Source organism: Pogona vitticeps, chromosome 2, assembly GCF_051106095.1.
Source record: "Pogona vitticeps strain Pit_001003342236 chromosome 2, PviZW2.1, whole genome shotgun sequence".
NCBI lineage: Eukaryota > Metazoa > Chordata > Lepidosauria > Squamata > Agamidae > Pogona > Pogona vitticeps.
The window spans coordinates 277317120-277330716 of record NC_135784.1 but is presented as its reverse complement, the minus strand read 5'-3'; the positions used below and the strand labels follow the sequence as shown (position 1 = coordinate 277330716).

The following is a 13597-nucleotide window of genomic DNA, read 5'->3' as shown; positions in this document are numbered from 1 at the left end:
CACAGCTGCTGCAAAGTGGGTAAAGAAATCTAGACCAAAGATAACAGGAGAAGGAGAAAGCTGTGTTCACGCATCATGCTATGTCATGGTTTATTTTGGTTGTAATTGCTTTAGCCATGACTTGTCTGGCAGCTAACCAAGCAATCCACAATGTGTCTTTTGCTTCTTATCCGGGTCTCTCATGCACCTTTTGTCAGTTCCCATTTCAGGGTGGACACCTGGCAGAACAGCCCAGGAAATCACTACAGTTCTGGGTTTGGATGCCATAATAAGCCACTTTTTAAATAAGCCAGATTTTACCCAACAACAAACCATAACTTCTCACTTTGTGGCTTGCAGCAAGCTAACAGACCACGTTCTGGTGCTGGTTCAGACACGACAACAGCCTAGAAACCAGTAAATCATGGCAGGTAGTGATATGCTGCAAATAAACAGAAGCAATGGAAAATAATGGTAGAGATAGCAATGTATCACTGACAAATACTCTTCCAGATTCTATGATAGGACTACTCTAGATTTCTCAGTTCCAGTATTTCCAGGCTCTCCTTTTTCAGTACAAGGTCAATGAAATATTTGTACCCAGTCTGCTTGCGTACACAAAGGATATAAGAATTACCTTGCTTGGAGATCAAAAGCGCATGTAGTTCAGCATTTAGTTTTCAATAGTGACTATCAATTACACATTTGCTAGAACATGATTGTTGCTGTTTGGCTTTTTGAAGGGCACCAGTCTCACAGAAGAAGACCTGTTTGGAAAGCAACGCTTTAGAGTGAGAGGAGAATGTGTGGCCTGGCCAGAGATCACTGAATTACAACTCTTGTCATTCCTGACCACTGGTTATGTTGGATAAAGCTTCGAGTAGCTCCATTCCATTCTAACAACATATGGAGGGGGAAAAACAAAGAAAGCTATTTGTTCCTTACACAATACAAACAGAGCAGGTGATACCTTTATTGTTGTTGTTGCTCTGTGCCATCAAGTTGAAACCAACTTATAGCGATCCTTATAGGGCTTTCAAAGGTTAGATATTTAAGGAGTGGTTTTACCACCTCCACTCCCCCAATGCCTTTCCATGGCCAAGTGGGGATTCAAACCCTGTTCTCCAGAGTCCTAGTCCATCGCTTTATTCACTATACCGCTGTGGGAATCATACCTTTATTAGTAGATATCTTTATTATGCCACTTTAAAAAAAATCCATCAGTGACATTTTCCACTTCCACAGGCCATGGATAAATACCCTGTGGACAGTGCACAAAAATTATAAACGAGAATCCCAAAAATACATGGCAGGTGGCTGCGTCAGAGATGCTTCTTAAATCTAGAAGTTGAGTCATGGCATCACAGACATACTGCTTTTTAAATGTGTTAGGAAAAACACAGGCTGCATTGGAGGTGTGGTTTTCAGAGCCAATTGGAGCCAAATTAATAATACTACCCTGTGGTTGAAAGTAGATTTTTCCTTCATTTGCATCCCTTTCTTCAAAATTCACCCATATTCACGTTGCCCCTTCGTCAATAACATCCCCATCCTTCCGAAACGTAACTTCCCAAGCAGATTTGATTTGTGAAAAAGCCTCTTTCTCTTCTCTGGGTTTTTCCCCCCCAGGGGATGGGCGCTTCTATTTCTGACAGAAATTATTGTTTTTATTCCCATACAATGAGGAGGGGCGCTCCCATCAGAAGGTAAAGGAAGTAAATGACTAAGCTAACAAAGCAGCGCTTCCCTATGATCGGGAAAGCAGCCACCAGTTCCCCTAGGTATACGTACACCTCAGACGCAGCAGGCTCCTCTTCCACAGTAAAGTGACACCAAGATGGCGACCGACAGAGTTTTGAAAGTAGTAGCGACTCCCGCGCAAAACTACAACTCCCGAAACGCCCCGCGAACGTCTGCGCCGACAGTCTTCACCCAACCCATTTTCCCAGAAGGCTGAGCGGCACTAGAGGGTTCTCAGAGGACTACAATTCCCAGTATGCCACTGCCGCCCGCTCCCCCGTTAAGACCGTATCGGAGAGGAGCGTGAAAAAGGCTTGGCAAATAGTGGTCGAGGATGAGTTGCTTGAGTAAAATGGCGGCGGTAACATTCGCGTTGCTTTGAGGAGGAGAAGGAGGGGACTAACAGTGTGGCTGCCTCAGATGGTGAGATCTCCAAGCGTGCGCTGAGAGGGCTGAGGGAAATTCGGAGGCTGCGGTCCCGGCGGTGGCCAGAAGGGGACAGGCAGACGGTTGGCGAAGGTGGCTCGGGCTGGGGTGGCGGTGGCGGTAGCGGTAGCAGCGGTAGTAACAGCGCCCGGAGGGGAAGTGTCAGTCAGGTACCGCGAGCTCCCGGGGTTTTGTTCTTCGTTGGAAAGTGACCGAGGGACGCGACTCCATGTCGGACAACCAAAGCTGGAATTCCTCTGGCTCCGAGGAGGATCCCGAGACCGAATCCGGGCCGCCTGTTGAGCTCTGCGGAGTGCTGAGCAAGGTAAAAAGCCCCTTCCGTCTTTCTCTTCTCCCCCCTCATCCCCACCTCTAACTAGATTCCGCCGAGCTGAAGGTGGGCGCCTAACCGGGGGTGACGGGGACGGATTTGGTATCCGTCTCCCCTCGGGCCGAGAATTTGCCTCACCTGAAGCACTGAGGGGGCGGGCAGTTTTCGGCCCCCAGTCCCTGGCCGGCGTTCAGGCTCCTGAGTTTGGGATTTGGGCTTCGCCGTCACGCGCCGTGTTCTGCCAAGGAGGCGCTGGGCAAGCAAGCCGTGAGGGGCGCCTGGCGTTGAGTGACCCAAACGGACTGGCCACCACCGCATTTATCCACCGCCAGGCTGGTGGTAAAGAGCGGCCCGGGGTCCAGACTGCCTTCCCAATTAGAAGGAATCTCCTCCCTTCCCGCCCCTCCCCGGACAGAGGGGTTAAATAAATAAACAGACGGCACCTTATAATCTTTTACCACCGCAGTCTGGGAGGGCGCTGGGAATCCTGTTCACCCGAGGAAAGATTGCCTATTTAGCGTTGAAACTAAGCAATCCCTTTTCCTTCCCAAGGAAGGCATCTAGTGCTCTTATCAATGTCACTTTTTGTATTCCCTGTACAGTATGTAGCTTATCATTACTAGTTGCCCTTGAGGATGAAGTGTACGTAATTCTTAGTTTGAGGAAGGGTGATTTATTGAAATAACGTCCGTCGTTCATTGGGAGAGAGATTTTCCTTCCCCCCCCCACGCCTTTTTTAATGCATGTATGATGCAGTGAAGAAAAAGATCCATCTATTCATCAGGTCCTTTGCAAGAACCCGATAATCCTCTCAGACTACACTTGTAGGAACATTTTGGCTGAGTAATGCTATCCAGACAGCTTCTAAATAAACGTTCCCGGACGATTCTACTCATTGAATCTGCAGGAAGGGAAAAGCTAACTTGAGTTTGGGCCTGCCAAGCAAAAGCTTCCAAGATTTCTTGGTGTGTGTTCCTTAAAAAAAAAAAAGAAAAGAAAGAAAACAAAATCATGTGATGAGCATTCAGGCATAACTGTAGAAGTAGACAGGAGTGGTCTGACCTTTGGTGTGAAACGTCAGAATCCTGCAATAAAACTGGTTCGAATTCCAAGATTGTGTAGGGTGGTGAGGAAACAAGAAGTGAGATTTGTGATTTCAGGCCTTTACTTTAACGCTTAGTCTCTGTAGGCTTTGCAGTTTTTATCATGATAGCTTGCCCATCTTATGTCTTAGAAAAAACTTGCAAAAAAATTCTTGATATCCGGTTAGGAAAGAAAATTTTGAAGTAAGGAATCAAGTTTCAATAGATCATATATGTTCTTTAGAAATTGGATGACAGTTGCACCTTTTGAAAGAATTTCACTTGTACTCGTTCTGATTTTGTGGCTATATACTGTGAAATGCAATGAACGTGCAAATAATTGGACACTTGTCAGCAGAAAGAAGAAGAAGCAACCCTTTCCAGAATTTTCTAGGTAGTTTTAATGCCACTATCAGGAGAGAGTACTCAGAAGTAGTTTTTCATTTCCTTTTTGTGGGGAGAGCATACCTTGAGGCCTTGCAATTTGCCCAAAGCTACACAGAATGAAGCAGGACAAAGGCTAATAGAGTTTTGTCAAGAGAATAAGCTGGTCATCACAAACACTCTTTTCCAACAACACAAGAGGCGACTCTATACATGGAAATCACCAGATGGGCAATATCGAAATCAGATTGATTATATTCTCTGCAGCCAAAGATGGAGAAGCTCTATACAGTCAGCAAAAACAAGACCTGGAGCTGACTGCGGTTCTGATCATCAGCTTCTCATAGCAAAATTCAAGCTTAGACTGAAGAGGTTAGGAAAAACCACTGGGCCACTCAGGTATAATCTAAACCAAATCCCTTATGAATACACAGTGGAAGTAAAGAACAGATTTAAGGAACTAGATTTGGTGGACAGAGTGCCTGAAGAACTTTGGATAGAGGCTCGTAACATTGTCCAGGAGGCAGCAACGAAAACCATCCCAAAGAAAAGGAAATGCAAGAAAGCAAAGTGGCTGTCCAACGAGGCCTTAGAAATAGCAGAGAGGAGAAGGGAAGCAAAATGCAAGGGAGATAGGGAAAGTTACAGAAACTTGAATGCAGACTTCCAAAGAATAGCAAGGAGAGACAAGAGGGCCTTCTTAAATGAACAATGCAAAGAAATAGAGGAAGATAACAGAAAAGGAAAGACCAGAGATCTGTTCAGGAAAATTGGACATATTAGAGGAACATTTTGCGCAAAGATGAACATGATAAAAGACAAAAATGGAAGGGACCTAACAGAAGCAGAAGACGTCAAGACGAGGTGGCAAGAATACACAGAGGAATTATATCAGAAAGATTTGGATATCCCGGACAACCCAGACAATGTAGTTGCTGACCTTGAGCCAGACATCCTGGAGAGCGAAGTCAAGTGGGCCTTAGAAAGCCTGGCTAACAACAAGGCCAGTGGATGTGATGGCATTCCAGTTGAACTATTTAAAATCTTGAAAGATGATGCTGTTAAGGTGCTACATTCAATATGCCAGCAAGTTTGGAAAACTCAACAGTGGCCAGAGGATTGGAAAAGATCAGTCTACATCCCAATCCCAAAGAAAGGCAGTGCCAAAGAATGCTCCAACTACCGTACAATTGCACTCATTTCGCACGCTAGCAAGGTTATGCTCAAAATCCTACAAGGTAGGCTTCAGCAGTATGTGGACCGAGAACTCCCAGAAGTACAAGCTGGATTCCGAAGAGGCAGAGGAACTAGAGACCAAATTGCTAACTTGCGCTGGATTATGGAGAAAGCCAGAGAGTTCCAGAAAAATATCTACTTCTGCTTCATTGACTATGCGAAAGCCTTTGACTGTGTGGACCACAGCAAACTATGGCAAGTTCTTAAAGAAATGGGAGTGCCTGACCACTTTATCTGTCTCCTGAGAAACCTATATGTGGGACAGGAAGCAACAGTTAGAACTGGTCATGGAACAACTGAGTGGTTCAAAATTGGGAAAGGAGTACGGCAAGGCTGTATATTGTCCCCCAGCTTATTTAACTTATATGCAGAATACATCATGCGGAAGGCTGGACTGGAAGAAACCCAAGCCGGAATTAAGATTGCCGGAAGAAATATCAACAACCTCCGATATGCAGATGATACCACTCTGATGGCAGAAAGTGAGGAGGAATTAAAGAACCTTGTAATGAGAGTGAAAGAGGAGAGTGCAAAAAACGGTCTGAAACTCAACATCAAAAAAACTAAGATCATGGCCACTGGTCCCATCACCTCCTGGGAAATAGAAGGGGAAGATATGGAGGCAGTGTCAAATTTTATCTTCCTGGGCTCCATGATCACTGCAGATGGAGACAGCAGCCCTGAAATTAAAAGGCGCCTTCTTCTTGGGAGGAAAGCGATGACAAATCTTGACAGCATCTTGAAAAGCAGAGACATCACCTTGCCAACAAAAGTCCGAATAGTCAAAGCTATGGTTTTTCCTGTCGTGATGTATGGAAGTGAGAGCTGGACCATAAAGAAAGCAGGCCGCCGAAGAATTGATGCCTTTGAATTGTGGTGCTGGAGGAGGCTCTTGAGAATCCCCTGGACTGCAAGGAGAACAAACCTATCAGTTCTAAAGGAAATCAACCCTGAATGCTCACTTGAAGGACAGATCCTGAAGCTGAGGCTCCAGTACTTTGGCCATCTCATGAGAAGAAAAGAGTCCTTGGAAAAAACCTTGATGTTAGGAAGGTGTGATGGCAAGAGGAGAAGGGGACGACCGAGGATGAGATGGCTGGACAGTGTCTGCGAAGCAACCAACATGAACCTGACACAACTCCGGGAGGCAGTAGAAGACAGGAGGGCCTGGTGTGCTCTGGTCCATGGGGTCACGAAGAGTCGGACACGACTAAACGACTAAACACACACACAGGATGGCTCTTCTTCCTGAAGGCACAGTGGGAATCAAACTTCCCCTAGTTCCACCACCAGAAGCCTAAATCACCGAGTTATCCATCTAGCAAAAACAGTATCTTTTTAGCAAAGATACTGTTATTGAAAAAAATATGTAGTTGGGTCCATATTTTATGTATTTCATGAGATAACTAGGTAGACAAAAGCACTGTAAGTGGGGACTTTGGATCAGTTAAAGAGAATATAACACATGATCGACTGATATTTGAAAGATTTTGTGACTCCACATTTTAGTAGAAATGTGAACTTATTATGGAATTGAATGTAGGTTGTGATTGTGTATATGTTTATGAATTGCTGTTTGCGTAAGTTTGAGTAAACTGGCTATGTCTGATGGAAATAGGAGTTCAGTGCAATACAGGGCCATTGGATCCACAGTCATGGTCTGGTGCAAACTTTCTCACATATTGGCTATTCTTGTTGACCTTAATTTAACATCTGCTTGCCATACTAAACTTCATACCTGCTTTGTTTTTTGGACAGAACTGTAATATTGGGAAGTAATATTGTCTTAGACTTTTACCAGAAAGTTGTGTATATATGGTCTCTATGTGATGCAACAATTGCTCAACATCCTTGGCAGTTTTCCATTCTTATGTAGTATGAATATTATATTTTAAAACAAGCCAAAATGCTTTCTATTTGCAGCATACTGGACCTATTATTATTAGCCACCAAACATTCTGTCACAGAGGCTACCAAGTGTTCTGTCATTCCCAAAATTCAGTGAGGTAGTGTTAAGAATTTTTCTTTTCTAGTATATGAGCCAGGTTGACACTAGATGCCCTTCCCTATCAAACAAGAAATAGAAGAAATCTGAATTGCAAAACTGGAATGAATCTTGTTGCCTATAAATGTGTTGAACTGCATTGCTGAATAGTTTTTGGTAGTTTCTTAATGAAAACTGCATCCAGTGAAAGTATCAATAGGATGTTGAAATACTGTATAAAATTTGTAGAAAGGTATTTTAAAACATATATAAACATGTACAGAAGAAACTGTCAGATTTTAGCCCTTCTCCATGTTGCAAAACTTGCATTGAGTTGAATTCAAGGATGTTTTCTGACCTGATAGGAATTCCACTATTCAGAATTAGTGGTAGGGTTAGGGTTGAAGTTATCATTGCATGTTTTGTGTCCCCTGAAAACACTTAGAATTCCATTGGCTCTGTTGAATGGGGCCAACTTGGTGCCAACCAGAGCATGTCATTTCTATTTAATACATCTTGGATTGCCAGAATTTGGCATGAGACACATCTTGACACAATACAGTACAATTGTATGGGAGAAAAAGCACTCCATTGTCAAAAAGCAATAGATTTCTTGGGACAGTTATTTTTTCTGTTAAAAAGAAAACTACAGTACATAGCACATGACTGAAACTTTGTGACACTGTTTCCAGTTCTTCAGGTTACAGAATGTAAAATAGTAGGCCTAGGCCTAGTTCAATGTGAATTCTGCGGAGAAACCTGACAAGATAAGGGACTTAAAAGTTCCATCTCGGACATATGAAGGTTAAAATGATAGCAGATTTTATTGCTTATGTTACTTTAAAGAATACCTTCAGTATTGCAGCAGGATAAAAAGCCCAAGAACTAAATGTCATGCACAAGAAGTTAAGCAATCTCTCTTGATTTACTTGTAAAATGCTCCCTTGAAGGGCAAAATATACTAGTAAGTATTCCATGTGTTATGCCACCAAATCACATCCAATTTACTGCAGGCCTAAAGGGGCTTTGAAGGTATGTGAGTGATTTAAGGAGAGATTTACCCATTGCCCTCCCCCACCCTGTGAAATTGCATAGCCAGGCAAGGATTCAAACCCTGATCTCCCATGTCATAATCAACCACTCTAGCCATGATATCACACTGCCTGTCCTGTATTATACGTATAGGTGCACATTATCACTGCAGGATTCTATGAAAAGTGTTCTGTCAAACTTCTTTGCAGGCTCTTACTTTTTGACTCAACCCTTTTCTTATGAAAGTGTGATTTAATTCTTTCTATTATTTTAAAAACAATATGTTAAAGAATCAAGCTTGTTACATACATCATTGAGGCACATTAGCATTGAAAATAGAAACCCGCAGTTAAATGATTTTTGGTATTGATTAAAAATGATGAGCCAGTGGTTGATGTATTCTCCTGCCATGATTTTAGCAGTGGAAACTTAGCAGTGGAAATTCCAAAGCTTAGAGGTAATACTACTGGAAGTACTATTGTTCTCCTAGCTTTTGGTAATGAGATGATAGTGGTTTGAAGGATAGTGCTTACTCAAAATATCTTTATATCCTTGTGAATTTAATCTGGGAAATAGTGATACTCTGGAGAAGTGTGACTCTGGAAAATAATCTCTTCTGGAAAGGTTAGGGTTGATTTAGTGTATCTGATTGGGGCATTTTTAGGTTTGTTTGGTGGGTATGAATTCTGAGAATTATAAAAAAGTTGCTACTTTGAAATAGCCCACTTTAATTGTTTTGTTCTATGTATTCATTATGTTGTAAATAAAACAAAGCATTTTTAGAAGTTAAAAATGTACACCCCACATCATTTTAATATGGAGCAGATTGTGGGTTTGTGGAAGTGGATAAGGGGAATCTGTTTTACCAGTAGTGCCTAGTGTCTAATCCTGGTAAATGAGTAACACTGGACATTGTCCTTAAATTTTGGGTATATCTGTCTAATGACATGTCAAGCAAAGCTTTTCACCCTTAAGATGTTAATTATGTTAATTGCCCATAAAGGTCATTGTTTTCATCCAGTAGAAAAAGTCTAAAAGACAGACCTAAAATCTGCAAGGTACCAAGAACTCAAAAATATGCCTACTATTATATAATCTAGTTCCTTAGTTTAGTAGGTGACAACTGGAATAGGTTCATTGAATCATTGGAGATTTGTTGAGTCAATTACTCCATGACTTCAATTGACTCAGTAAGCCTACTGTAGTTGCAATGTACTGCGGTAAGCAACACAATTTCAGCCAATATTTTAGATCAAGGAAGAATTATCATTTCCTTTATGTTGAAGGTCACATTTTTGGGAGATACAATGCATTCCTATGGGAAACCACTTTTTACAAGATGAAAATTTCACAAGACAGCGCTACTTGTGGAACGAATTACTGTCTTCTTGCGAGGCACCACTGTACTCTGTCAGAACCAACAATAGCATATGGGTAGAGGGCCCCAAGCAGGCAAGCTTGCCTTCTTTCTTTCTCTTCTGCCTAGTTTTTCTTTCTTTCCCATTTAGGTTTGCTATGAAAGGAACAGGTCCCATATAAGTCTCAGCTGATCCATTTGTAGTGGGCTTTTGGAATAAAGCTAAGTGACAAATGAGATCATACTGAGGATTGCATCTGGCCCGAAGGCCATTGGTTGCTGTCCCTGTGTTAGATGGGCTTCATAAATGTATTACTCCCCTATAATTCATACATTTCTTAATATGGATTCCATTAGATGTGTTTAGTGTGGTGTTATTCTTTGCATCTCTGGATTAACTGTATTGTTAGGTTTGGCTGGCAGAGACTGTACTCCACATACTCCGCCCTCCACCATTGTACAGCGTTGTGCAGCAACCAGAAGATGACATGACTGTATTTGAATAAATGTAGAATGTTGTCCCCTGAAAATAAGCCCTACTGCGTTTTCTGGAGCAAAAATTAATATAAGACCCTGTCTTATTTTTGGGGAAACACGGTATATATATATGCACCCCACATCCCATATATATATGGAATGTGGGGTACCATCTCTGCCAGCCAAACCTAACTATATATATATATGCACATGTGTTCTGTCACATGTTTTTTCAAGCAAAAGGAAATCTAGATAATGTAAAAAAGTTGATCCATCCTTATACAGTGGACCCTCGACTTACAGATGGCTTGACTTACAGACTTTTCAAGTTACAAACTTCTCTGGCCACAAAATTTAGGTTCGACTTGCAGCCAGAGGATCGACCTACAGACCAGAAAAAACCCAAAATGAAACAAAAATGGCCGGTTACGGGATTAATCGGTTTTCAATGCATTGTAGGTCAATGGAGACTCGACCTACAGACTTTTCAACCTGCAGTCACTGTTCCAGTACGGATTAATTCCGTAAGTAGAGGGTCCACTGTAAAGGATGGATGTTTTGTTTGTTGCTTGTTAACCTCAGAACATGTATCCAGGAGCCCCTTGAAGAGAATTTCTAGGAACTAGAAAGAATTTGGAAATTTTGTTTAATTAATTTCAACTGGCCTTGTAGATGGACTCATTGTGGCTTATAAATGGTCTAAAAGTGCAAGTATTGATACAATTATAAATGTAATATTAAAAACAATTATTTAAAAGTGCTAACTAGAACCCCTTTCAAACAATTTAAAAGCACATGTAAAAAGATAAAAAGACAATTTCCCTCAATTCCTTTTTCAGCAGCAGTTTGCGTATAAAAGCCTACTTGAAAAGAAAGGTCTTTGCCTGCAACAAGAAAGACAGCAGGGAGGAGGCAAGCCTGGTTTCGCATAGTGGAGTGTTCCACAACCTGGGAGGCCCAGATAAAAGGCTTCTGTGTCAACACCAAGTGTGCATCTCCTCTTTCTTTAGCTTCCTTTTCCTTCTCAGTTAATACCTCAACATTCTGTTTGATATGTAACAGCATATACGTGTTGCCTTTAATAAACCTTTCAATTTAGAAGTATAGGTATTTCTCTAGAAATATACAAGGAATTTTCATCCTACTGTTCAGCTGAAAAGGCTCCCAGAATAACTTATGGATCAGTAAAAAAAAAGTCCGTCCTGAGACTGCTAGTCCAAAAGGTGCAACATGACAGGGGAAAATGGATTGGTGGAGGGAAACAAACTCCCGTTTTCTTGAAGTTAATGTTCTTGAACTGATCAGCTGGAATGGAAGCAAAATAGAAGCAGTCAGAAGGAACTGGTCTTTCATAAGAGCCAATAGTATGGCTCTGTTTCCTATCTCTTTCCCTTTGTCTCCTTGTTTCCTGCAGACCTGATGAAATGGTGGCCTTCAGGCTGATAGGCACTCAGACTTTGAGTAGCATATTAGAAAGAGCAGGAAGATCATACTGAGACCCTGGTGAGTGCAAAACCATGTGAGCAGAGTAATACAAGATTGCACTGCTTGCCTAGGTATTGGCATTGCACCAAGCAGTGGTTCCTACTGTATTGACTGAAAACATCTGTACTGGATGCCTCGTTCCATAGATGGCATAAATGTCAAATTGCTTGTGCTGCGGGGTTCATTACACAGCCCAGCAGTTTGAGTGAGGATAATCTTAGCCTAGGTTTTTTATGAAGGAACTTGTTTACACATCTTAGAATTATCTCTGTAACATTTTCTCAATGTCCATTACGGCCTACTACATTTTATTACAGGCTGACCCAAGATTTTGTGCTGCTGTATACACATTAAAATATTGCTGCCACACCACTTTTAAGTGTCATCAGCCATGGCAATTTTTTGGAAAGCACAGTGGTGCCTCGCTAGATGATGATAATCCATTCCACTGAAATCGCTGTTTAGCTAAATCATTGTCTAGCGAAAAGCATTTCCCCATTGGAATGCATTGAAACCTGTTTAATGCGTTCCAATAGGGAAGAATCATCATTGTTTAGCAAAGATAGGCCATAGGAAAGCCGCTTTGCGAACTGCCGATCAGCTGTTTAAATCGCTGTCTTGCAAAGTTTAGGTCCCGAAAACACCTGTTTTGCAAGCGCGGAGGAAGCTGTCAAAATCGTTGTCTAGCAAAAATCAGTTTGCGAAGCAGGGACCAAACATTGTCCAGCGAAATTTCCCCACAGGAATCACTGTTTTGCGAATCGCTATAGCAATCGCAAAAAGTCAATGTCTAGCAAAAAAACTATCATGCGGGGTAACTGTCTAGCGAGGCACCACTGTAAATGTTTGCAATTCCTCCCAAAAGAACCTGAGGATCTCTTCAGATCCCTTTCATCTTGAGAAGCCATTGGAGGTGAGAGTTTTAAAAGTTCTCTAAATGGTCACTGCTGGTAAGCCATTCTGGTGGTAGCAATGTTAGGAAACTTAGGGAGACTTCAACCTCACCCTGCAGCTCCCAACAGCTTCCCCATGGTGATAAAGGATCCAAATGGAAGCCTTGTGACCTTTGGTGAAGAAATTGGAAATTTCTAATTTTCTGAAACAACCCCAATGGATGATGTCATCAGCCTTATAGAACATACATTTTGCTGCCAAATTTCAGCCCATATCTTATTTTTAAAATATTAGTAATTGCATATATATCCACTTTTCTCCCAATGCAGGGACCAAAGCTGCCTTTCAAAAATGTTTTAAAATTGTAGGTTACAATATATTTATTTCATTTTATTAATTTGTATTATTTTCTCCCCGTAAAGGACCCAAGATGGCTCACAAAAATTAAAACTGTACAATGATAGCAGGTTTAAAATACTATACAGAAGAAGTAGTTTCTGATTTGATCTACCTCCAACTTACACTTGATTCAAACCAACATTTCATGGGCTCTTCAAATGTATTCTGAACATATTATGCAGAAGCCAAGTCTCCTTAGATAGTTTTTATAGTAGTAATAATGGAGAGGGAGGTCTGCTCATGAAATTTAGGGATCAGAATGATTAACAGATCCTTCCCCCCATCAAAGCTTCCGTGGATTACAGTCTATTTCTTTAGATGCTCTGAGCACCCTAGTTGGGCCCCACAAGTTGAATACATGCTAATGGGGTAGAGATGTGGGGGGAGGGGGAGAAGACAACAGTGACACTGCTCTTGGGTTCTCAAAGTGACAATGACATTCTTAACACCTTGTCAAAGTATGGATTTCACAGACATCCTACAGTGCTGCCTCGCTAGACGATGATAATCCGTTCCACTGAAATCGCTATTTAGCGAAATCATTGTCTAGCGAAAAGCATTTCCCCATTGGAATGCATTGAAACCTGTTTAATGTGTTCCAATGGGGAAGAATCGTCGTTGTCTAGCAAAGATCGGCCATAGGAAAGCTGCTTTGCGAACTGCTGATCAGCTGTTTAAATCGCTGTCTTGCAAAGCTTAGGTCCCGAAAACATCCGTTTTGCAAGCACGGAGGAAGCTTTCAGAATTGTCGTCTAGCGAAAATTGGTTTGCGAAGCAGGGACCAAACATTG

The 13597-nt window shown here is 41.8% G+C and overlaps 2 protein-coding genes across 9 annotated transcripts in view; one reads left to right on the top strand and one right to left on the bottom strand.

Moving 5' to 3' along the window:
* The window catches only part of POLK (DNA polymerase kappa), a 38040-nt gene extending 35846 nt beyond the window's left edge, over positions 1-2194 (bottom strand). For 2 of the 7 annotated variants that reach the window (XM_020804037.3, XM_078384524.1), the window contains exons 1-2: positions 1771-2194; positions 617-746 (exon numbers count right to left, since the gene is read on the bottom strand). The gene's annotated coding sequence lies outside the window, so the exon portion shown is untranslated. Of the gene's footprint in view, positions 1-325; positions 422-616; positions 747-1154; positions 1241-1770 lie in introns of those variants that run through there. The other 5 variants (XM_078384525.1, XM_072992660.2, XM_072992657.2 and 2 more) reach the window with 5 other exon arrangements.
* Positions 2195-2209: 15 nt separating this feature from the next.
* Positions 2210-13597, top strand: part of CERT1 (ceramide transporter 1) — a 90623-nt gene continuing 79235 nt past the window's right edge. For both annotated transcript variants that reach the window (XM_072992662.2, XM_020804041.3), the window contains exon 1: positions 2210-2470. In XM_072992662.2, coding sequence (XP_072848763.1) covers positions 2375-2470 — 96 coding nt within the window. In that variant the 5' untranslated portion in view covers positions 2210-2374. The remainder of the gene's footprint in view (positions 2471-13597) is intronic.